The sequence below is a fragment of the Cervus elaphus genome, chromosome 22 (assembly GCF_910594005.1).
Source record: "Cervus elaphus chromosome 22, mCerEla1.1, whole genome shotgun sequence".
Classification (NCBI taxonomy): Eukaryota; Metazoa; Chordata; class Mammalia; order Artiodactyla; family Cervidae; genus Cervus; species Cervus elaphus.
The window spans coordinates 922317-945421 of NC_057836.1; the positions used below are offsets into that span (position 1 = coordinate 922317).

A 23105-nucleotide genomic window follows, 5' to 3' on the forward strand; every position below is an offset into this window, starting at 1 on the left:
GACAAACCCCACCTCTGCAGGGAGCCTGCACACACCAGGGGCGCAGGCCTGCTGGCAAGTGGGCCCCTGATTCTGGGAGCCTCCTCGCCTTCCCAGCTGGCTGCAGCACCTGGAGACTAGATGGGGGGGTGCCTCCCACTCCCCATGGCTGGACTGGGCCCCATGCTAAGACGAGCTGGATGGTCTGACGGATGGACAGACAGAGCATGGGGTGTGAATGGGCAGGGTGCCCAAGACCAGCCCAGCACCCTCCACTGCAAGTGGGGACCAGGATCACAGTGACATGGGGTCACTGTCACCAGAGTGGGGGTCCCTGTCCTCCACCCTGAGCGTCCCGTTCCTGGGAGGATGTGGGCAGGCTGGCCAGACCAGGGCCATGGGCAGAGTCTCCAGTGCGCCCACCCACACTGAGTGGCCCCTGGGATGCCAGGCCTCAGGAGCAGCCCCTGGGGAGACCCCCGGCCCCAGGCAGGCCACGAAGAGCCGCTGAATCCCTGAATGGCCCAGCCAGGAGCCCCCCAACCCTGCCCCCCAGAAGGGTCTTCCAGCTTCACTTTCTACAATCTCTTGCCTCTGCTCTAACCTTTGAGCCCAGAACGGTTCTGGCCCAGGTCTGTTCCCAGGGCCTTCCAGCAGGCCTGTGAGCTGGACAGACCCTGTAAATGCCAGACCCTCCGCAGCCCCCCTGGTCTCACACCCTGGTGCACGTGTTTCCACCTGGACTTGGCCACGGCTCCTGCCCACCACCTGTCAGGCCAAGACCCAACCACGCCCACCTGCATTCTCTGCACTTGCAAGTCTCCGCCTCTTGGCAGACTTTTACCCATCCTTCAGCCTCTTGGGGCCACTGCCAAACAAGGCTCCAGATTAGGGTTGGCAATGACCTCCCCCGCTAGACCCACCCAGACCCAGCTCCCTGCTCCTCTCCCAGGGGCCCTGAAGGCACAGCGTGTTACCCACTCCCTAGGGCGCAGCAGGTCAGAGAAGGGGGTGGCAGGGAGGCCAAAGCTGGGAGGGAAGCGCCTGAGCCCCTCACACTGCTGCCTTCCCCAGAAAAAAAGCAAAGAGTGTTAAACGGAGACCAGAGGCCCCTTCTCCCCAAACCTCCTCCCCTCTTACTCCAGACTAACCCAGAAAACACAGGACGTCCGTTTAATACAAAACAATTTAATTGAAATACCTGTATAAAAAATATGATTTCCAGACACCTCACTTTTAAACTGAAAGAAGCCCCTATCCACAGTGCCTGCACACACCGGGATCGCAAACACACAGCTGCTGAAATAAATTAAAGGCTTGAGACTCTGTCCCCCCACCCCCAACCTCCAGAGCCAACAAGCAGACTGTACAATGTCAATAATTTAAAACCCACCCCGCAGGCGCAGGGCCTCAAGGTGGCAGGGTCACCCATGCCCCTTAAATTAGCCGCTGTACCAGCCCACCTTCTGACAGACACAGGAAGGACTGGGGCCTGGGGTCCACACGCACAGCCACCCCCTCCTCCGCCCACGGGCCTTAAGGAGGTAGGGCTGCTGGGAGGGAGGAACCTTGACAAATAAATTAAACAATAAATAGCCCTCCTTGGGGTCACACCATAAATAAGACGTCTGCACACGCACACACATCAGGTGGGTGGGTGGGCAGCAAGGCCTGAACGTTGCATTGCTTGTGCACAGTCGTGCCCAGACAAACACCGAGACATTGGTTGAGGGGGGGGGGGTCACGAGGGACCCTGTGCCCAGGTGAGACGAGGCCACAGGACTCAGGAGTGCTCCTTGTCCACTTGTCCAACATGTCAGACGCAGAGGCGCCCGGGGGGGGGGGGGTCAGGGCCCCCTCCGGAGTGACACAGGAGAGGGACGGTCTCGGGTCAAGCGCCGGTGGAGGGCAGGCAGGACCTGGCTTGGTCCAGAGTGTCTTTGGACAGACAGAGCTTGAGAAAACCAAGTCCCATGAGAGCAGCGTTCGAAAAGGCACTCAAAGCAAAGGAAACGGGTTGGTGCCAAAGGCAAAGGTCACCAGGGGTCAGAGATCACTGCTTTCGTAAACGAGCAGACAACCTGGTCAGGGCAGGGGGTCCCTCCGGCCCCGGGGCCAGGCACAGGCCGTGCTCACAAGCTCTCACTGCTGGAGGTGGTGCTGGCCCCGTCGTCGGTGTCGAGGGCACAGAGCCGCAGGTCGCAGCTCTCTGGGGTGCCCCCCTCAGCCCCCAGCATCCAGGGGTGGGCAGAGATCTGGTCCAGCGAGGGCCGCTCCGAAGGCCGCAGGGACAGACACCACTGAATGAGCTGCTGGCACTCTGAGGAGGAGAAGAGGATCAGCAGGAGGCCTGCCGCACCCCGCTGCGCCCCGCGGCAGGCCCAGCCCCCTCACACACCTGGGGAGACCCTCCTTCGGAAGAAGAGGCGGCCCCGGAGAATCTCCTCGTCCTGCTCAAAAGGAATGTCCCCGCACACCATGTCGTAGAGCAGCACACCCAGGGACCACACGGTGGCCGAGCGCCCGTGGTAGCGGTGGTAACGGATCCACTCCGGGGGGCTGTACACGCGGGTGCCTGGAGGACACGCGGGGCTTAGCACGCCCGCCCCGGGGCAGCGGCCGGCAATCCACACCCGGAGGCCTGAGCCGCCGCGACAGCCTGCCCCTCCTTGCCCTGGAAAAACCCCGGCGGGCGGGGCCTGCCGGTCGCCCCGCCCCCCCAGCTGGCCCGGCGCGGGCGGCGGGTCACGTGAGCGCGGGCTCGGGTTTCACAACAAACAGATGTGAGGTGAGGATACGGGAGGGGCGGGGAGCCCCGGCTTCCCCGGCTCCGCAATGCGGGCATTTCTGCGCTGCGCCCCCACGCTTCGCGCGCGCGCGCGCGCGGATAAAAGACTCGCGGCGGCGCCGGGCTCCCGGCCGGGCCAAGGGAGTCCCGAGCCCACCCCGCGCCCCCACCCACCGGACACAACGGCCCGAGAGCCCACTCTGGCCGTGGTCGCGAGCGAGCCGGCGCGGCGCGCGGTCCCAACAGTTGCAAGCCCCTCGATCCTCTCCGAGGAGAGGGCACTCACCGTCAAAGTCGGTGTAGACCGTGTCGCGGAGCAGCGCGCCCGAGCCGAAGTCGATGAGCTTGAGCTCGCCCGAGCGCAGGTCCACCAGCAGGTTCTCGTCCTTGATGTCGCGGTGCACGACCCCGCAGCTGTGGCAGTGGCGCACGGCGGCCAGCACCTGCGCGAAGAAGCGGCGCGCCAGGTCCTCGTCCAGGGCGCCGCGCTCCGTGATGAAGTCAAACAGGTCCTGCGCCGGCTCGGGCCGCTCCAGCACCAGCAGGAAGCCGTCGGGCCGCTCGAACCAGTCCAGCAGGCGGATGACCCCGCGCGCGCCGCCGGCCGCGCCCACCTTGCGTAGCAACACCACCTCCAGCGGCACAACCGCGCCGGCCTAGGGGACACGGCGGTCAGCGCACTCCACCTGCTTCCCGTGCCCCCGGCTCCGCCCGGCGCCCCCTCTCCGCCCGGCGCCCCCGCCTGCACTTACGATGCTACCCCACTCGGTCACCCGCTCCTTCACCACGTGCTTCACGGCCACCTGGGGAGAGGGGACCAGTGGTCAGGCCCGCGAGGACGCAACGACGCGCGCGGGTCGAGAATCCCGAGTGCCCGGCGGCCAGACTCACCGGGAGCCCGTCAGCGATACGGCTGCCAGCGTAGACCGTGCCGAAGCCGCCGCTGCCCAGCAGGGCGCCCACCTGATACACTTTCTCGAAGCTCTCCTTTTCGGCCTTGGCTGTGGGGAGCCCACAAGCAGGGTTGGGGCAGCTGGGGACCCCGGCCCCCGGTCTCCCCCGGCCCCCCGACCCTAGTGCGCCCCAGGCCCCCGGCCCCCTGACCCTAGTGCGCTCCAGATCCCCGCCGCCGCATACCTGGCTGCAGGATCTTCACCGGGAGGTGGTCCACGCCGCCCGGCCCGCACAGGTGTGCCAGAGAGCCGAACTTGGAGAGCAGCATCGCGGGCGGCGGCCGGGCGCGGGCCCCGGCTCCGGGTCTCCGCGCCGCCTCTCGCCCGGCCCGGCTCCCCGCGCGGCGGCGGACGCGGGAGGGCGGCCTCCCGGGACCGCGCGGAGCCCCGACGCGGAGAGCGGGAGGGCGAGCCGGCCTCCGAGCTCGGGCGAGGCCGCCCGCGCGGCGCAGTGCCCGGCAAAGCCCCGCGTGTACCCCGCGGACGCGCCTCAAGCCGAGCCGCTTACACGCGCCGGCCGCCGCGCCCGGGGGTTTTGGGCCACGGTCGCACGTATCCCTCCGCGGGGGCGGGCCAAGCCGGGCCCCGCCCCCTCCGCCCGGGCGGTGGCGCGAGGACAGCGGCGCGGCTTCCGGGGTGGGCGGGGCAGGCCCAGGGCGCGGCGAGCCGGCTGGGACTAGCTAGCGGGAGCGAGGCCGCGGAGGCGCACGGCGCGGCGGGGCGCGGTGGCACACGTCACTCCTACGCGCGCACACGGGCGCCCGCTCCCGCGCTCGGGGCGGAGCCGCGGGAGCCAATGGGAGCCCGCGTTTGCGAAGGGCACGGGGCCTAGCCATTGGCGACGCCCGGGCGGGGCGCGGTCAGAGCCCCGCCCCAGGCCGCGCTGGGAAGGTCACCGGCGAGACCGGTCCGGCGCCGGCGGTCCCGCAGGGAATGCAGCGACTGGGCTGCGAGGAGCCGCGGGATTCGGGAGTCGGCTTCCGGTGCCCCGGGCTGTGCTCGTGACCCCTGGGCAGGCCGCGCCCCCGGACTCGAAGCCCCCGCCTGGGGTGAGGCTCCGTCCTGCCCACCCCGGACCACAGTCTCCACTCGGCCTGCCCTCACACCTGCAGCCCGAGGGCCTTCCTGACCGTGCCTGCCCCCGGGGACCTTTGACCCGCTGTCCCCGTGCCTGCAGGGCAGTCCCCTGCGCTCCACCCACCTGGCTGCCTGCCAGGCCCAGCTGCTGTCCACCTTACCAGGGAGGCCACCTTGACCGCCTGTGTCAGGACTGGCACCAGCCCAGGTCTTCATGGCCGTGGTCTGGACCTGAGCCCGTTCTCCGCCTTCTATACAGCACAGACCCATTCGGCCCCACGGTTGCCGACCTCAGCCCAAGGTCACCACCAGCCTGAGCAGCTCAGGTGTGAGCAGCCGTCTGCCAGCTTCCCATCCACCCCCCCCCCCCCCCCCCCCCGCTGAGCCCAGATGCCCACTGCTTCCCACAGCCATCTAGAGAGGATTGGGGATTGGGGGAGCCAAGAGGTCAAGGTGCTGGTCCTTCTGGCATTGCAGATACTCGGTGTGGCCCCTGGGGGCCAGGCTGGGGTCACATCATTGCAGCCCCACCCCTGGGCCCACCCGAGAGAGGTTGCCTTCAGGTGCGCCCTCCAAGCATGTGCCTCCGAGGCCCTGGCCAGCCTGCCCAGCCTGCCCCAAGTCACACCCCTTGGTTGCCACTGTCGCTGACTCAGGGCAGAGAGTGGACCTTGCACTGGTACAGCTCTTGGGTTCTTATCTCCCTGGAACTCTGTCCACTGCCCTCCTGCCATGTGGACATGAGGCCAGGGCTGGCCAGTTCACCACGGACCTGGGGCTGGTAAGAGCTACTCACAGGGTCAGATCCAAGGCAGGGCGCCCACCCCTGCAGTGGAGTCCAGAGACTCCCATCTTCTTGTGGGTTTTTCTTGGGGACCAGTGGGTGGTCCACAGGGTCTTCCGCGTGGGGTCAGGCTGCTCCAGGTTCCTGGACCCATAGCCTGTCCTGTCCTGGGGAGGGTAAGATTGCAGTAGAGTGTCCTGGGTCTCGGTGTCAAGATGTGCCTCTGACGGCAATTCCAACTCTGTCAATAGGGGCCAAAGCCCCCCGTGGCCTCCCCTGTGGGCCTCCAGCCCCCCATGTGAATGTCCTTGGGTGTCCTGACCTTGGGAGTCAGCCTTGGGAAGCCGGCATCCTGGAGTGAGGGCCACCCCTGCCCCCCACCAGCTCTGGAGTCTTGACCCAAAGACCCTGAGTCTCCTCAAACTCAGAGCAGGGTTCACTCTCCTTCAGAAAGGGGCGAGGTGTGTCTCTCTTCCCCCAGCCCTAAGGTGGGCTGAGCCACCTCTGGAAGCCCCTGGGGTCTCTGGGAGTGGGGAGGGGTCCCCCACCTGGTCTGGGAGTGGAGGAGAGAGCAGGAAGTGACCTCTTTTCTGAGATGGAGGTTTACTCAGAGCCTTCATCTCTTCCAGACTCTTTATGTGTTGTAAACGTGCTGTGGTGTGTGTGTCCTGCGTGCATTGTGAGTCCCTGAGGGTCACACGTCTGTGAGGGTCTCACAGAACGGACCCAGACGCCCCTCCCTACCAGGGACTGTCCTGCAGGGGCCCTCTTTCAGGTCCTGTTTGGCCCCAGGAATAGGCCTGAGGTGACCCTGCCTAGAGGGCAGGACTCAGGCAAGGTGCTGCCCACCTTCTTTGTGCCTACCCTGCCGGCAGGCATGGCCCACCCCATTTCTCAGCTTGGCACATGGAGGCTCTAAGGGATTTTCCCAGATGTGGGGCTCCTGCCCTCCTTACACAGGAAGGTAAAGCCAGGTCTGAGCCCCAAGGGCCCCTCACCCTTCTGCCCCAGGCACCACCTTTGGTCAGTTACCCAGGCCACCTCTTCACTGCAGGTCTGATCCACACCCACCTCCTAGCCACATCCCTGCAGGGCAGGATGTCAAGCCCTGCCTGTTTTTTCCTGGTTCCTGGAAGGCCCATCCGTTGGGCCTTAAAAATAGCTCTGGGCCTCACAGGCAGGCCTGGCCCAGGTCAGCAACTTCATGGGCAGCAGAGCTGGGGCCACTCCTGCAGCTGTGGGAGGAGCTCCCAGAGGGCTCAGCTGAGGTTGAGGCACCAGGCCACCTTGCTGATGGCAGAGGCCAGGCCTGGTCCCTTGGCCCCCCACCACCCCGGGCATGCCCACGGCTCAGGCCAGCATGCTGTGAGCACCCGCGTGCATCAGGCCATGCTGCAGAGAGGGGCCGCCTCGCCAGGAGGCCAGGTGCCTCTTCAGGCTTCTGGTGTCTTCTCAAGGCAGGTGTTTCCTAAGTGTGGGGAGCAACGTGGATCCTCCCGGGGGGCTGCAGCCCCGCCCTACCCTGGAAACAGCCCTTCCTGGCCCTGCACAGCCCCACAAGGTCACCCTGCCCTGAGGACAGGAGGGGCAGCTGTTGCCATGGTGACCAGAGCCAGGCTGTCTTCCCTGGATCAGGGAGGAAGAGGAGGCTAGAGGGCAGGTAGCCTCGGTCTCCACCCTGTCTCCCATCCACACACATACACACTCACGGACACTCGTGCACACATTCATATACACTCTCGGACACGCGACACTCATGGACACGACACTCACGGACAGTCGTGCACACACACTCACAGATACTCATGCACACTGACATGTGTGCGCACTCAAGGACATTCACACACATGGACATTCATATCATGAACACATGCGCGTTCATGGACACTCCTACACACTCAAGGACACTCACACACGTGGACACTTACACATACCCCCGGACATTCGTACATTCATACCGCGAGCACCTGTGCGTACTCACAGACACTCATACACACTCAGGGACACTCATGCACATTGGTACCCACACGGCCACGCGTGCGCATATTCATATACACTCATGCGCATGGACACTCATACACGTGGATGCTTACGCACACTTGCGGATATTCATACACATGGGTACTCACACACACACGGACATGCACACACACCATCACATGCTTACAGACACGCTCACAGTCGGGCGTCACAGCAGGGAGGCGGGGACAGCACAGGCTCTGGGTCTGGGCCCTCGTCCCCCCATCCCTCTCAGTCCCTGTGCCAGCATCCAGGGCCTCCTCACCCGGCCTCTCCAGCTGACCCTGGCTGTCCCAGGGGGTTGCTCGGCCCTGCCCTGGACTCTCCGTGCCCCTCCACCCAGACAGTGCCCGGAGGACCACCTCCCTGCCCCCGACCCCTGTCCACGCCCCCTCGGCTCCCAGGTCTTCCCGGCACCCACACCGCCGGCAGGGTCAGCCTGGTGACCCGGGCCCCTGAGCCCTGTCCTGCCTCCGCCCCCGTGCCGGAGCCCTCTGCAGCCTGCGGGGCCTGGCTTGACAGCGCCCAGCTTCACCCCAGCTCCATCTGGCTGACCGCAGGCCGGGCCCCGGGAGCTCTGCAGCCCGGCGCGGGCTGCACGCCTCGCGGCACAGGCGTCCCTGTGGCTGCGGCCGGGCTGAAGCAGGAGGGGCCTTCCCTCTGGCCTTCTCTGCCTCTGTCCTGGCCTCTCACCCACCGGGGAGAGGAACCAGCAGAGCCGGCGTTTCACAACACGCCCCAGAGGCGACGGGGCCGGGCCTGCACGGGGCCAGTGGGGGCTGTGGCTGGCAGCCTGTGGGAGCCCAGGTCACCCTGCCAGGGAGCCCCCTGCCTGACCTGACCCATGGCCCAAGTTCAAGAGCTGCCACCTCCTCTCAGCACCCCACCTCCCGCCACCCCTGTGCATGCCACCTCAAGCCGCCTCGCAGCAGTCACCTGGATCTTGGCCAAAGGGACCTCGAAAAAGCAGCGGTGCCGTGGGATACCCAGGCCCAACCTGGGGAGAGGCTGGAGTCCTGGTGGATCTGACCCCAAACCCAGCTGGGCTAGAGCGCTCCACCCCAGCCCGGGGGTGGCAGTGACGGGAGCAGTGACCAGACGCGGGGGCCGCCTGCGCCTGCAGGGGTGGTCTCCTCACCTCGGCCTTCCGTCAGGCACTGGGGCCAGGCCACCCCAGGCAGTGGGCACAGCCTTGGCCCTGGACCAGCTCTCTGGCCACTTTGCTGGGGCCTCACCCCACTCACCCTGTCCGAGGGTCCCCATCTGAGGGGGCTCTGGCCACCCCTGAGCAGGCCAGGAGGAAGAGCCCCTCAGACGTGCTTCCCAGGCGTGCAGCGGATGCCTAAGACTTGTCCTGGGTCCAGGCCCAGATTTCACAGGTAGAGCCTGGGGGCTCCTGGACGGGGAGGCCCGGGGCAGGGCCCAGCAGAGTGGCAGCTCCACCACCTGTGCCGAGGAGCCCAGCTTGGGTGGGACTGGGGCAGAGGGGCCTGCTTACCCCAAAGGCAAAGGCCACGGGGCCGGGGGCTGGGGGCAGTGGGGCCACCCTCTGCAGGAGCCTCGTGCCCCAACCCAGGAGCAGACGCAGCCTCTGAGACCCGGCCAGGGAGCCTCGGGCGGCCTTTGTGGGTGGTGCCGGGTGGGTGGGGTCCTGCCGTCCCCTCTGCTTGGCCCCTAGCGTGGACGAGGAAGGGATACAGAAGAGGCGGCCTTGCAGGGGGACCCCCGCAGAGTGGGGGGCTGGACCAGCCAGCCTGTGTGTGCCTCTGGCTTGCATGCGGCTCCAGGGGCCATGCGGGGCCCCCGTTGGGGGCGTCCTGGAGGAGCAGGCAGAGCGCAGCCAAGTCTGGAGGCTGAACCAGGGTGGGGGAGGGGCGTGCAGCCAGGCGGGGTCAGAGCTGTGCCGCTGGGAGCCGGCCAGGGGCCCGTGGAGACCTTGGGGCCCAGGGTCTGCGGCAGGAATGACCTCGTCTTAGGGGAGTTTCATTCAGTCCCAGGATGAATGGTCAGACCACACTCAGGCCACAGAAAACTGCCTGCTCAAGTGGACCTTCAGGCTGTCCAGAGCATGGACCAGGGAGGGCCTGGTCACAGTAAACAAGGGGTCAAGACGCAGTGACGGCCTTGGAGACGCATGTCGAAGATTTGCTGTGTCACTGCCCAGGCTCAGCACACGCACGCACCCCCCGTTCCACACTCACGCTGCGTCACAGACAGAGCGGTGTCTGGGGGCTGCCGGAGAAGGGTGAGCCCTGCGCGGCAGCTGGCCCGGCCGGGACGACAGGAGGCTGTCACTGCCAAGGCGGGAGCCTCGCCCAAGAATGGATCAGGCTTGGAAAGCAGAGCAGGAGGGATGACAGTTTCAGGTCAGGCTCGATCCGGCCCCTCCCTGCCAGCCCCAGGCCGCACCCACACAGCTCAGAGCCCAAAACCTGGCACCCCAGTCCCTGTGGTCCTTTAAGGGTTCCGAAATAAGAGAGCTAGGGAAGAGCCCCCCACACCTGGGCATGGCGGTGGGCGGGGGGGGGTCGTTGGTTCCAAGGAAGACACAGCGTGGTCCAACTTCTGCTGGAGGAGAAAGAAGGCTGCACTGATGAGGGCTACCCTCGTGGGGCTCAGAGCCCTGCACTGGGGCCCAGGCTCCCCGACCCGAGCAGCAGCTGACCTTCTTCGCCCGCTGGAGCAGACCCAGGCATGTGGGCAGCCGCTGAACCCTGGTGGCCGCAGGCCGAGTGTGGAGCCAGGCCAGAGCAGGGGACAGGCCTGTGAGACAGGCCCTGGGGGGCCCATGGGGCCTTCCATACTCTCTCCACTGCAGCTGTGGCTGGAGGGACCCAGTCTGGTTCCCAGGGGCAGCCCAGTGCCAGTCTGCACAGGGCACCGAAGGGCCCAGGGCATTCAGATCAGAGCGCTGCCTGCTGGGAACGGCAGTGTTCAGGGGTTGCTGGCCAGGCCTGTGGGGGCTGATGGGGGTGGGAGTCTGGTGACCCGGAGCTAGGCTGGCGGCCTTTCCTGGCTGATTGCGTAGTCCTGGGGGCTGGGAGGGAAGGAGGCAAGAGCTGCGAAACGAGGGGTGTCCAGGGCTGCTGGAGCTCTGGGCCAGCCCCCCAAGTTCAGGCTCAGCGCCGACTGGGCGAGTCCGCAGGACCCCTGAAGCCCAAGTGGGAGTTGTCCTTGTCTCTGCCCAGGGTTCCCTGGCAGCCTGCTCCTGGGGCCCGAGGCGGCCTGGGCAGAGCATCTGGTTCAGGACGGGTGACCGGGCTGGTTCCCAGGAGGTGGCTGTGGCTGGCGGGTGGGATGCAGGAGCTGAGTGGGCCTGTCTAAAGGGGGCACCTGCAACTCCTGTCCAGCTCATCCCTGAATACCCCACACTCCCACTGGCTTCCAGTGCCGGGGTGTTCAGGGCCTGGGGGAGGGCGCCCCAGTGGCTGGTCAACCAGGCTCAGGGCCCAGGCAGCAACACGCCCACATGTGCACACGCAGTGGCTGGCCCGTGCAGCCCCGGGGGTGGGCATGCAGACACCCGATGGCCCCCCGTCCACGTGCCCTTCTGGGATCTCCTTCCCACTCCCCCTCGGCCCCGTGCCAGCCCGGCCGGACACCCCGGCCAGGCGGCCTCCAGGCGTGCAGCGCCGGCCCCTCCTCCCCAGGGGGCACGGGGAAGCCGCCCCACCCGCTCCAGAGGGAGGAGACCAGAGCGCTGCACGGGATGCGGCCAGGGCTGGACGTGCGGGACCCCTGTCCAGAGGGGAGCCCCAAAAGCCCACGGCGGCCGTCCCTCCCCCTGCCCCACGCTCACCCCATGGGGGCACCGGGGGCAGGGCCTGTGGCAGGCATGCGCCCCGCCCCAGGGCCAGGTCCCTGGGAAGGTCTGCAGGAGGCCGGGCTGGGGTTGGGCGGGAAGGAGGCCAAGCCCGGAGCGTGGGTGCCTGGCAGCTGGGGGGTGGGCGCACCTGGGACTGAGCGGCAGGGGGAGCCGGGGTGGGGCACTATGACAGCCCCCCTCGCGGCGGGCACATCCCTAGGCCTGTGGGACAGACAGTGCCTATGGACAGCTGCTGAGTCATCACAGAGAAACGAAAGGAATGGAAGGAATTCTGCACTTGCTCTCTGGCCAGGCTCCCCACCCCCAGAAAACCCCCATCCCAGGCCCGTAGCCCCTCACTTCCTGCTGCTCAGGGCCGCCTGGCTCCCGCCCCAGGCCTGACCCCAGGCAGCAGCCTTGGCATTCTGCCTGCTGGGCCCGCCTGAGCCGGGTGGGGGTGTGGTGGCCAGGATGTCCAGCAGGCCCATGGAGGCCCCTGCGCCAGCACCGTCCACTCCTCTCGGGGGCCTGGCCTCTCACGGCCCGACTGGCTCCAGGTAGGGGTCAGGGCACGTGGCCCCCGGGGGTGGGTGCCGTGACCCCGGAGGTTCCTTGCAGAGTCCATCCTCCCATCAGTGAAGTGGGCCCTTCAGTCACTCCCCAGCACTGCTGGCTGAGATTTGAGGGGGGCTGCAGGTGCCCCCGGCTTCCTGTGCGGCTCAGTGGTAAAGTCTGCTTGCCAATTCAGGAGACAAAGCTTCGATTCCTGGGTCCAGAAGATCCCCTGGAGAAGAAAATGACAACTCACTCGAGTATTCTTGCCTGGAGAATCCCGTGGACAGAGGAGCCTCGTGGGCTACAGTCCACGGGGTCGCAGAGAGTCAGACACGACTGAGCCTGCTCGGAGGCACGCAGGCGGGCACCCCCACCCCCACCGGGCCAAAGCCTCCGCCTCTGTCCTTCTTGAGCCTGTGCCAGCCTGGTTCCCTGCTGCCTCCCAGCTGGGGCCCCACGGGGACCCAAGTGATGCCCATCCCAGCCCTCTGCCCGCCACGCTCATCTGGGCGGCTCCCAGTGGCAGGCCTGGCAGCGGGGAGCCGCTGACTCGCGGTTTCTGAGACGCGCCAGTACAGGGTTTCGACCAGGCCCAGAGCCCCTCCCAGGCAGGCGAGTCAGCTGCTTGGGGACCCAGGGCTGAGGCTGCCTCATGGGGCAGGGGAACAAGCTGACCCAGGGGCCCCCACCGCTGCCCTGACCCTGGGATCCTTCCTGGCCCCCCACGCCAGGCCTGGGCCCGCTGAGGCAGTGTTTGGAGTCTGCTCCTGAACATGCCACTCGCACCCAGAACCTCCCGTGGCTCCCTTGGTTGTCTCACCCCCTGGGAAGGTGCAGGGAGGCGCCCGTGTGCGTGGCAGGTGGTAGCGCCCGGAGCCCACTTCTGGCGGCAGGGACCCCCTGTCAGCTGCCCTGCACCTCCGATGTTAACTCACACCGGGCCAGGCTGGGCCACGCTGACCTGACCTCGGGGGCAGCTGCAGGAACCGGCTCTGGGCGCGGAGGTGGGTGCTGTTGGTCCAGCTCCCGGATCCCGGTTCCTCGCTGCCCTCCCGAGGCCGAGGCCCATCCTGCGGGGTGGCAGGGCAGGACGGGGGGCTGCTCCTGCCCAGGACCTGCCCGCATGGGCCCTCCTCCTCCTGGTCCTCGGGTACAGGTGCCCACTGAGGCTGCGTGCTGCTGTCCAGCTCATAGGCTGGAAAACCCGGGCCGGGGGTCACCAGGACAGGACCGGGGGTGGCAGGGAAGCTCGGTGAGTAGCAGGAGCGACTGGCCCTGAGCCATCCCTGCGGAAGAACTTTTGGGGTCAAGGAGCCATGGGGTGGGGCGGAGAGATGGCTCCAGCCAGGGCGAGAGTTTGGGGAGTTGCTGCGTCTTGGAGTCGGGGAGGCTGGAGCAGCGCCCTCAGAACGGTGCCCACAGCACGGGCGGGACGGTGGGCTGGGCAGAGCGGCGGCCGTGGGTCCTCAGTGGAGGGTCTGCCTCCTGAAGGCCCACCGGCCAGGACACCAGGGGCCCCTGAGGGGACCTGGCTGCCAGCCCGGGCCCTGGCCTCTCAGTGAGGCCGGGCGTGTGGAGCCCTGAGTGACCGAGGGCCCTGAGGGCGCTGGCCAGGCTGCCTTTGGATAGAGCAGGGAGGCCACTGCCGCAGCCAGACCCAGGCCACCACTGGCCTCTGGCTCGCCATCTCTGCGGCTCCGACCTGGAAAGAGCGGACGGCAGTCTGCCAGCCCCCACCCAGAGCCAGGTCTCGAGGCGGGGGCCGCTGGCCGTGGCCCCGAGCTGCTGCCCATGACGCAGGCTGTGGCCTTTGTTCACCTGCTTTCTGGCCGGCTTCCAGTCCACACACACACACACACACACACACACGTGTACACACACACATGTACACGCACACACACCTGGTCAGACCAGTTCCACCGGGCCAGCTCTCCGTCTGTGTTGGCCAGGTCTGTCCAGACACTGCTCCTTCTGCCCCAGACTCAGTTTCCCCGCCTGTGAGCTGAGCGGTCCTGCCGGCCTAAGGCCCTTGCTGGGCTGGGTGCACAGAGGGGCCTCCGGGCAGGGGGTGGGGGTGGGGAGCGGGAAGAGACCCCCTACCTTCTCCCGCCCCCCAGGGCCCTTCCAGCCCGTGGACTCAGCCTCTCCGCCCTCCGGCTCCCCACTGCCAGCCACTCACCCCGCCCTGCCCCATTCTGCTGGTGAGGACACCCCTTCCTCCCAGTCGCTCGAGTCACGGGTCATCCTGCCCCGGCGCCCCCCTCCCTCTTCTGACCCCCTGCCCCGAGGCTCCAGCTCCTTCCGGGGGCCAGGAGAGTGCTCTGCACGCCCTGGGTGGGACGTGTGGGTCCCCTGTGTCCGGCCCCACTGGGCCCCATGGGTGCTGACCTGGCACCTGGAAGGGTCCGGGTGGATCCTGCGCCCTGACCGGGGGGCCGTGTTCTTCATGACCTGCAGCCCAAGTGCCCTCCCCACCGGCGTGTCCAGCAGCCGGACACCCTGGCAGTCGTGACTGCACCAGAGGCTTTGTTCTCTGGGCCACTGGGCAGCAGAGGGCCCTGGCCCCAGCCTGGCAGCAGGGCCCAGGGCCTGCACCTACCTCTGGGATGTGGACCCAGTCCAGCCCTCCTGCCATGCCTCCCGCCTCAGGGCACCCCAGCAGGAAGCCAGCCCCTGCTGCCAAGGGACTCTGCTCTCAGGACCCTCTCTCAGGCCTGGGGTGGCTGGTGGGGAGGGTCTCCCACCCCTAGAAACCTGGTCTGGGGGCGGAGGCCAGGAAGGGGCGCAGGGCCAGAAACCCCGATCTGTGAGGCTGGGGAGTCCAGGGCCCGGAGGCCTTCCGGGGAACGCAGGAGAGCACAGTGGGGGCGCAGGTTGAGGCAGGGTGTCCAGGCAAGAGCTGAAGGGTCCATGGGTAGTGTGAGCTGGGGTTGGGGGACAGTCAGGGCACCGGGCCATCAAGCGACAGGGCCGGAGGTGGCCGGGCGAATGTGCAGAGCCGCGGAGGGCCGGGGTCGCAGCATGGGGTGGGCGTCACAGGTGGGCAGGGGCGGGGGCGGGGTCTCGGGGAGCAGGGGTCGAGGCTGGGCTGCTCCAGGACACTGCGGGCACTTGTGTGGCGACGCTCGGCGTCCCGCACCCCGAGCAGCCGCCCTGTTCTGGTCCCGGGCCCACGGGCAGAAGAACGGCCCACCGGGCTCCCGCGGCTCCACCGCGGCCGCTCCCCCAGGCCCACGGGGTGACCGTGGCCTCTGTCACTCAGCCCGTGTCTCCGGGCCTGGCCATCCTGGCTGAAGGTAGCAACTAGACCCAGAGGCCGACCGACCCCAGCACGGGGCCCAGGCCTGGACCCCAAATCTCGCCCTAGAGGGGCAGGCGTGGGGGGCTCACCCGGTGGGGCTACGGCCTATCAGGCTCGGCTGCGGGGGCGGTGGGCCGTATCCCCCGCCCCCGTTGGGGGGAGGAGGGGGCAGCTGAGAACAGTGAAGCCAGGCCTTTCCACCCAGGGGAGTTCCAGGAGGCTAGGAGGGGCCTGGCAGCCTGGGGCTTCCAAGGGTGCGGCTGCAACGGCTGCTCTGGGCGCAGAGGCTGCAGAGCGGTCAAACCTCAGGCCTGTCTGGGTCTGCAGCTGAGGCCCCTATGCCAGGTCCCAGCTCAACTCGCCATGCAGGGGCGTGGGCTGCAGGACCCAAGGGGTCTTGACCTCAGGCCCCACCCTAGACAGGCCACAGCTCTCTAGCACCCTTCGGGAGGCCCCTGGAGAGGGCATTTGCATGACAAATGAGCTCCTTGGAAGGCCGTGGGCACCCAGGAAGCTGGCGCTCCTGTGCATGTGTGTGTGTGTGTGTGTGTGTGTGTGTGTGTAACCTGCCTGTATTAGTCTGCAAGGAGGTCCTCACAGGCCTGCTGCTCACAGGAGCCACACGGCCAGGCCCAGCCCCTCTGGCCCTGTTAGGACAACGTCCCCCACGCCCTGTCCCTGGTGGCAGCCGTGTTCCCAGGGCTGGCCCCGTCCCCAGGGGTGGCTGTGTTCCTGGTGGCGGCCCGTCCCTGCGGGCTGGGGACTCTGAGGGGATGTATCCAGCATCTGGGATGGCTGAAGGCGGCCAGGCCTGGCCAGGTTGGGTGAGGGGAGGTGGGCAGAGGGGAGAGGATGGGCAGGGAGCTGGCAGGACCTGGGAGATCAAGGTGGGGAGGAGCTGATGGGGTGCTGAGGGGCAGGCAAAGGTCCCCCTGGGTTGGACTGAACATTGGGGAGCATGGCCACTAGGGGCATGGTCAGATGGGGCTCGGGGACCTGCAGGGAGGGGAGGCTGGAGGGGTGGGGGCGGCTCTCTCCAGGGTCCAGTCTCCTGCTATGCTGCAGGCCTTCAGGGATGGTAAAAAAATAAAAGAAGGTCTGGTCTTGAATTAGCAGAGGGGAGCCCTCCAGACCAGCGTTAAGGAGACAGTTTACATCTCTTCCTGTAGCCTAAACACCTCCCCGCCCTGCCTCCCACACGGTGGGAGGCTCAGTTCGCATGGGCCAGGAGCAGCCCTTCGCAAGTGTGACTCTGCACCCTCCCTGGGGTTCCCAAGCCTGTTAGGGACACACAGCACCAGCCAGAAACCCACGGGCCACCCTGGGGACCTCAGGGCACCTGTGAGCTCCCAAGCCTGGGGCTGGGGGCCTCAGGAGGTGGAGGGGAGATAAGCCCAGAAAGTGTCTTTAAAAAAATACTTTGTTAAATGCAACATCCATGCAGAAAGAGCACTGACTTGTCAGTCTTTTTTGCTGTTGTTGTTGATTTAATGTTCTAAATAAAAAAGCATTAAATTTTGGGGCTTGCATGGTGATCCAGTGGTCAAGAGTTTGCCTTCCAATGTAGGGACCAAGGATCAATCCCTGGTCAGGGAACTAAGTCCTCACATGCTGTGGGGGAGATAAGTCCACAGGCCGCAGCTAGAGAAGCTGGAGCCGTGCAAAGACCCAGTGTGGCCAACCTTTTTTTAAAATAGAAAGAGAAAGAACGCTAAATTTATCTAAGAATCACTGCCATGAAAGTTACCGTTTATATTGTGCAGAGCAAGTTTAGGGCAAAGAGAAGGGCAGTAACCTCAGTGTATCCGTAAGTCATGGGGGCCTGTGTGTTTCGCTCCTACCCGAGTGGTGAAACGCTGCACCAACCAAACTTGTTTTTATCTTTCTTGCGATAAACTGTCCACAACAGAACACTTGCTGAGTGTGTCACCTGGGGGCATCTAGCACTGCCCTTGTTGGGAAACCACCTCCCCCCACCACCTCCAGAACTTTCTCACCTTCCTGAAGGAAAACTGTCCCCCTTACTCACTGAGTCCCCACCCCTGCCCCCAGCCCTGGTGCTCACCCCCGTTCCTTCTGTCTCTGAACCGGGCTCCTCCAGGGACCCCGTGTAAGTGGGATCGCACAAAAGCTGCCCTGCTGACGCGCTAACTTCACTCAGCGTAACGTCCTTAAGGTCCATTCACACTGCAGCATCTGAACCCATGTGTCAGGGTCCCTTTCCTCTTGAAGGTGGGCTAATATCCCGCCGTGTGGAGAGACCACATCTCCTTTCCCCGTGCACCCGCTGATGGACACGCGGATCCCACCTCTGTCTGCCGTGAGCACGGGTGTGTGCAGGCGCCTGTGGGAGATGCTGCTTTCCGCTCTTGTAGACGTTACGGACCCGAGAGCGGAACCCTGGGTGGTGTGTGTTGTCAGGCCCATCCCGGGGAACCGCATCGTTCTATGGTGGTGCTGTGGTAAAGAACCCGCCTGCCAATGCAGGAGACACAAGAGACCCGGGTTCGGTCCCTGGGTAGGGAAGATCCCCTGCAGAAGGAAATGGCAACCCACTGCAGGATTCTTGCCTGGAGAGTCCCATGGACAGAGGAGCCTGGAGGGCTGCGGTCCATGGGGTCGCAAAGAGTCGGACACGACTGAAGGGACTTAGCTTGCACGCCCTGTTTTACATCCCCGTGAGCGGTGCACGGGGCGCCCTGTTACCACCTCCTGCCCATCCTTGGTATCTGCCTGGTTCTTTTTGTTTTGGTCATGGCCATCCTTGTGGGCGTGAGGTGGGATCTCAGGGCAGTGTGTGTGTGTGCGTGTGTGGGTGCGTGTGTTTTGGCTGCATTGTGCAGCCTGCAGAGTCTCAGTTCCCCGACCAGAGACTGAACGCGTGCCCCAGGCGGTGGAAGCGCAGGGTCCAACCACTGATCAGGGAGCCCACAGTCTTCAGCACCGAAGCCCTCTGGCCGTCCTCACTGTCCTCCTCACCCAGCTGGGATCCCCAGCCCCCACTGCCCACCCCCGTCCCCCCCAGACTCAGGGAGCTGGACGGGGCTGGAGAAACACCCTCCCTGCTGCCTGCCCCTGCCGGCCCATGGCCCGCCCCCCAAACCCTGACCGCTCCTTGTCCTCTGGCCCCTCCCGCCACCCCGCGAGCCCCCCTTCCGCCGCCGTTGCCTCTACAGGGTCCACAGAGACGTGCGTGGCTCCCCTCATCGGAGCAGCTTCTCCGGACCTGCCCACCCTGTGCCGGGCGGGCACTGCCCTCTCGCCCGGACGCCCTGGCCGCTGCCCTGTCACATGTACAGCCGGCTCCTCCTTCAGCGTCCTGCAGTCATCGCAAGTGACCCCAAGCCCTCATGGCCTAAAATAGCCCAGGTTTGCTGTCTCCCGGCTCCCGTGGGCCTGGAATCCAGGTGTGGCCATTCCCCCTGCTTCGAGGCGCTGAGCAGGGCCGCGGTCTCGCGGGAACGTCTCGACCAGGGTGGCATCGGTGTGGTCAATCCGGGTACTGGCTGGGGGGCCTCCCACAGCTTTGCACACGTGGGTCCCTCCACAGGAGGCCGCCAGGGCCTTAGGAGTAGCCGCAGGGTCCTGCTGCCTGCTGGACGGGAGGGGGTGCCACATAAGGTGGGCCGGGGTCCAGAACCTGCCCAGCGCCCATCATCCCCCGAGTCCTTGTCACCGCCCCATCTCGCTTGGATGACCCTCCCTGGCCCCCACCCCACGCTGGCCGGCAGGGCAGCCAAGGGGCCCGCAGTGACCCGGGTCCTGCCCCTACTGCTCCGCCCGCAGCCCGCCTGGGGACCTCTTGCCACCGGCAGCTCCCAGCCCACAGCCGAGCGTCTGTGTCGGGGGGAGGCGGACAGCCCGGCTCTGCGGGCTTCCAGCAAGGGACCCGTGGGAGGACACAGGGTCTGCGTGGGCGCCGGGGTGTGGAGACCTGAGGCGCATCGTGGCCGTTAGAGTGGGGGCCCTTGGGGTCCTCGTTAGGGCGGGAGGCCTGTGGACCACACCGGCCGTTCCTCCGGTCCCCGTGTGTGTAACTGGCATGGACGCCTGTCCTGCTGGGGCGACCCCTGAGCTGGATTCTCAGCCAGGGAAGGGCACGCTCTTGTGGTGGGGACCCCCGGTGGGAGCTTCGTGCCCACCAAGGGCAAGCAGCGCCCGCCGCGCTCTGGGGAGGAAAGGGGGCCGAGGCCAGGCCCCTCAGCCCCCCGGGGTCCCGGTCAGTCGCCGGGCCGGCCCTGCAGCGCCCTCTGACCCCGGACTTCCCACTGCGACTGGATGGCACGGGCTGGGCTGGTGTCCTGAGCAGAACCACTGGGCGTGTGGCTGGAGGCGGGGAGGCCGGCGGGCTCGGGGAGCGTGCGTGGCCACGGTTTGAACATGCTCTTTTCTGTCCCCGTGGAGAAAGCAGACTGGACACAGCCGTCCCACAGCACGGGCCGGGGCATCCCAGGCGTCGGCTGCCCGTGAGCCCAGGACGGTCACTGCCCAGGCCTCAGCCCCGCCCCTCCAGGCCAGGCCTGGCATGACCCAGCTCAGCACCTTCCTCTTTCAATGGCTGAACAAAGAAAGACCACGAGAAACTAGATGGCTTGGGTGGGGGTCCAAACACCGTCCTACCAGCCACCTGAAGACGGGGCCGTGTTAGGATGTGGGTGGGCAAGGGTTGACCACCGGGCCTGGAAGACGCCAGCTTGGGGGAGCGCTCTAGGCCGGGGCATTCCCCTTTGGTGGGCATCACCTCTTGCCCACCCTAGGGATGCAGGTGGGCAGGCAGAGGTGGGCAGCGGATGGTACAAGGGCTATCAGGCACCTGCCCGAAGGCTGGACCCCAGGGCTCACGGAGCCACGGTGCCCACGGCGTCCCTCCTCCCTGACGTCCCTGGACAGGCACCTGCCCGACAGGACGGAGGTCACGGCCAGAGCAGGCAGACTGGCCCTGGGCCGGGGCAGGCCGCTTCCGTGCAGGCTGGGGGCGGGGAGCAGTCCCACTGCTGCCCAGCGCCAGGCACCCAGTGGCACCTCCCAGCTGCACGGGGCAGGCTGGCTCGGGCCGGCGCCCAGGGAGCCAGCTGCGCCCCCGCCCCCAGCAGATGTGAGTCGGAAGTGGGGGGGGCGGGCAGGCCCCGAGTCCGGCACACGCGGGCACAGGGGTGCGGGGGACGGGGCCCTTCCTGCGCCGGCGCACGTGTGTGTGAGAACGTGTGGGGGCTGGTGTGAGGGTGAGTCACACATGTGCACACCTGCCCACGCCGTGGCGGACCCACTGGCTGAACGGTGTGGGAACCACGGCCTGGGGAGCAGCAGCTTGGTGACCGTTGACCCTGAGACCCTACAGGGCCCTCGGGCAGGAGGGGACCTCAGGCCACCTTGGCCGCCCTCTCTGCCCTCTGCCCCCGCCCTTCTTTCCCACACGCGGCTGGCACTGGCCTTCTCTGTGCCCCTGGGTCTTAGCTCCGAGGCTGCCCTCACGGACGCCCCTACTGGCCGTGACCTAACAGACCCCCTTCCCCACATGTGTCTCCTGATGTCGGGGGTCTCCGGGTGGGGCCTGGCTGGGCTCTGCTGGAAGGCATCACCCAGGGTTTCTGGCATCCGTCTCCATGTGACCTGGGCGCACGGTGCCAGAGAGGGCAGCCCCCAGGAGACCGCCCTGACTGTGGGGCTGAGATGACAGCGGCTTTGCCTTAAAACTGGAAGCCTGGGCCTCCGGCTCAGAGGGACACACAGACGAGGAGACGGACTGACGGGCAGCTGGCGACAGGCAGAAGCTGCTGAGAATTGGCGGAAGCTGGGCGGGTGGCCGGCGGGTGGCCCGACAGGTCCTGGAAATCCTCGCTTCCTGTTTTCCCAACAAAGGGCCTCTGTCCCTGGGGAGGCCGCTGGCCAGCATCAGCGGACGTGCCTTTTCCGTAAACAGGGTTGTTTTCTTTCTCCTCTTGGCACAATAACAGCGGGTTCCAAGCCCCCCAACCCAGGCCCTGGGCACAACCAGCCACAGGGTCCTGTTGGGGAGACTGTCCCAGCCAGGGGCCATCCTGCCGCTGTGTAAACAGGGGTCGTGGCTTGACCACCTTTGATGAGTCCCCAGGGACAAGCAGGGGCCAGGAATTCAGTGTTGCCTGTCTCCTGGGACAGGCGGGAGGGGAGGGCAGGCCAGCCTGGGGTCCATGAGAGCCAGAGTTGGGGGCAGGGGCTGGGGTAGGTAGGGCCCTGGGTGCAGTGGGGCAAGACGAAGCCCCCACAGGCTGGTCTCCTCAGAGGAAGCAGCGTCTGCCTCAGGCTGACTCAGGTTGCCTCCTGGGGCATTCAGCCAGGTAGACACCATGGTGCCCGCTCCCCCAGATGCGGGTCAGAAAGGGCCTCTGCGATGCCCCAGTGCCTGAGTGCAGCCACAGGGGCAGGCTGGGTGTGCCCACCTCCCCCAGAAGGGAGGACAGGCCAGACCCGCTGGGGAGGGCCTAGCAGGCTCCAGACTCCTTGGCTTGGTGGCCTTAGGGGAGGTAAACAGCACCCCGGCCTCAGCTGGGCTGCAGGAGCGCCCGCGCCCAGCCCGGAGCTGGCCAGGAGTGGGCTCAGCGCCCGGGAGGCGGCTGAGGAGCCGGTGTGCAGGCGTGTGTGGGCGATTGTGCGCGGGAGGCAGGCGCCTGAACGGCCTTGTGTGAGGGCCTGGGGGTTATTTATAGCAGCTCCGCTGCGGAGAGGAGCTATTAATAGTGAGGGTGGCGCGTGAATGGACAATATGCCTTGGTGGGGTGGGGGCAGGTTCCACTCTCCGCCCGAGACACCCGGGGCTGGTACCCCAGCCCCCACCCCGGAGGCCGGACAAGGGCCACTGTTCTCCCGGCCACAGCTGAGCCCCCGGCGGCTCACCTGCGGCGGCGGCGGGGGTCCCAGGCTGGTGTCCCCGCCCCTCTCCCACCCTTCACCCTAGACAGCCATGCTGATGGTGGGGGCCTGTGAGACGGGAGGGACCCCAGACGGAGGAGGGGTGCTCAGATCGGCCCTCGCACCCGGGTCAGCGGGCAGCAAGGTGAGGGTGGAGGTGGGGTCGGGAGGGCGGCGGAGGGGGGCCTGTGCGCTCGGTCATCACCTCGCTTCTAGTCCGAGGCCGGGAGGGGGTGTTACAGCGCCCCAGGCGACCCTGCAGGGCGACCCCGCCTGCAGGAGGGCCAGTACACGGACGTGAGGGCCGTCACCCCCGGCTCCCTGGGACCTAGGGTCACGCTCCGGGGCAGCTGTCTGAGACCACAGAGGGAGCCTCAGCTCCAAGAACGAGTCGGACCTGAGCCCACGGAGGGCGCAGGGTGAAGTGGGGGCCCCTGCTCTCCGGCCCCCCGGGGTGGGGGCTCCCTGAGTCCGTTCACAGGTCCCACGAGGGCCCGTCGGGGCCGCCTCTGCTCCCCGCGGAAGGAGAGCTGTGCGGGCTCCGGCGCGGAGGACACGCAGGACCCAGGGCGCAGGCCTCGGCGCCCGACGGACGCGGGCTCTGCCGCCCACCGACCTGGCGTCTGCCGCCCCCGCCCGTCCCACGCGGACCGTTTCCTGCGGGAACCCCCGTGACGTCAGAAGCAGCGCGAGCGCCCCGCCCGCGGCCACCTGGCGCCGAGCGCGTTCCGAGAAGGTCGCGGCCGAGCGCGCACGCGCCGCCCCGAAACCCGGCGTCACCGCCGCCGCCCGGCGCTCCCGGAAGGGCGGGGAGAGGAGAGCGGAGGGGCGGGGAGGGGAGCGCGGAGGGGAGGGGAGGGGAGGGGAGCGCCGAGGGGAGGGGAGGGGGCGGGCCGGACGCTCTCCTTTCCGGTCGCTCCGCCCCGGACTGGCCGCCCCGCGCCCCCGCGCCGGGC

General features: G+C 67.0%; 2 protein-coding genes across 5 annotated transcripts; both read right to left on the minus strand.

Moving 5' to 3' along the window:
• Positions 1 to 1151: 1151 nt before the first annotated feature.
• Positions 1152 to 4248, minus strand: PIM3 (Pim-3 proto-oncogene, serine/threonine kinase). The gene is made up of 6 exons (XM_043882095.1): positions 3905 to 4248; positions 3659 to 3768; positions 3520 to 3570; positions 3054 to 3423; positions 2378 to 2554; positions 1152 to 2299 (listed from the first exon to the last, which is right to left on the minus strand). Exons 1-6 carry the CDS (start codon positions 3987 to 3989, stop codon positions 2112 to 2114), a joined length of 981 nt encoding a protein of 326 aa, XP_043738030.1. The 5' UTR covers positions 3990 to 4248; the 3' UTR covers positions 1152 to 2111.
• A 23-nt stretch (positions 4249 to 4271) lies between these two features.
• LOC122680566 lies at positions 4272 to 12851 on the minus strand. 4 transcript variants are annotated; one of them, XM_043882094.1, is made up of 3 exons: positions 9099 to 12851; positions 5594 to 5748; positions 4272 to 5048 (listed from the first exon to the last, which is right to left on the minus strand). In XM_043882094.1, the coding sequence occupies exons 1-3, from the start codon at positions 9375 to 9377 to the stop codon at positions 4985 to 4987; spliced, it is 498 nt and encodes a 165-aa protein (XP_043738029.1). In that variant the 5' UTR covers positions 9378 to 12851; the 3' UTR covers positions 4272 to 4984. The 4 variants fall into 3 exon arrangements, 1 of the variants encoding a protein (XP_043738029.1); XR_006336720.1 differs by having other exon boundaries at positions 4272 to 5748; positions 9802 to 12851; XR_006336719.1 differs by having other exon boundaries at positions 4272 to 5748.
• Positions 12852 to 23105: the final 10254 nt, after the last annotated feature.

Bases quoted from the DNA above. Each gene is read 5' to 3' on its own strand.
- PIM3 (XM_043882095.1), bottom strand. From the start codon at position 3,989: ATGCTGCTCTCCAAGTTCGGCTCTCTGGCACACCTGTGCGGGCCGGGC. The intron at 3,769-3,904 runs GTATGCGGCGGC...GGCTCCCCACAG, and splicing joins GGTGAAGATCCTGCAGCCAG to CCAAGGCCGAAAAGGAGAGC. The intron at 2,300-2,377 runs GTGTGTGAGGGG...TCTCCTCCTCAG, and splicing joins CCGAAGGAGGGTCTCCCCAG to AGTGCCAGCAGCTCATTCAG.
- LOC122680566 (XM_043882094.1), bottom strand. From the start codon at position 9,377: ATGCAAGCCAGAGGCACACACAGGCTGGCTGGTCCAGCCCCCCACTCT. The intron at 5,749-9,098 runs GTAAGCAGGCCC...TACCCTCCCCAG, and splicing joins CCGTGGCCTTTGCCTTTGGG to GACAGGACAGGCTATGGGTC. The intron at 5,049-5,593 runs GTGAGTAGCTCT...TGTGCTGTATAG, and splicing joins CCTGCCTTGGATCTGACCCT to AAGGCGGAGAACGGGCTCAG.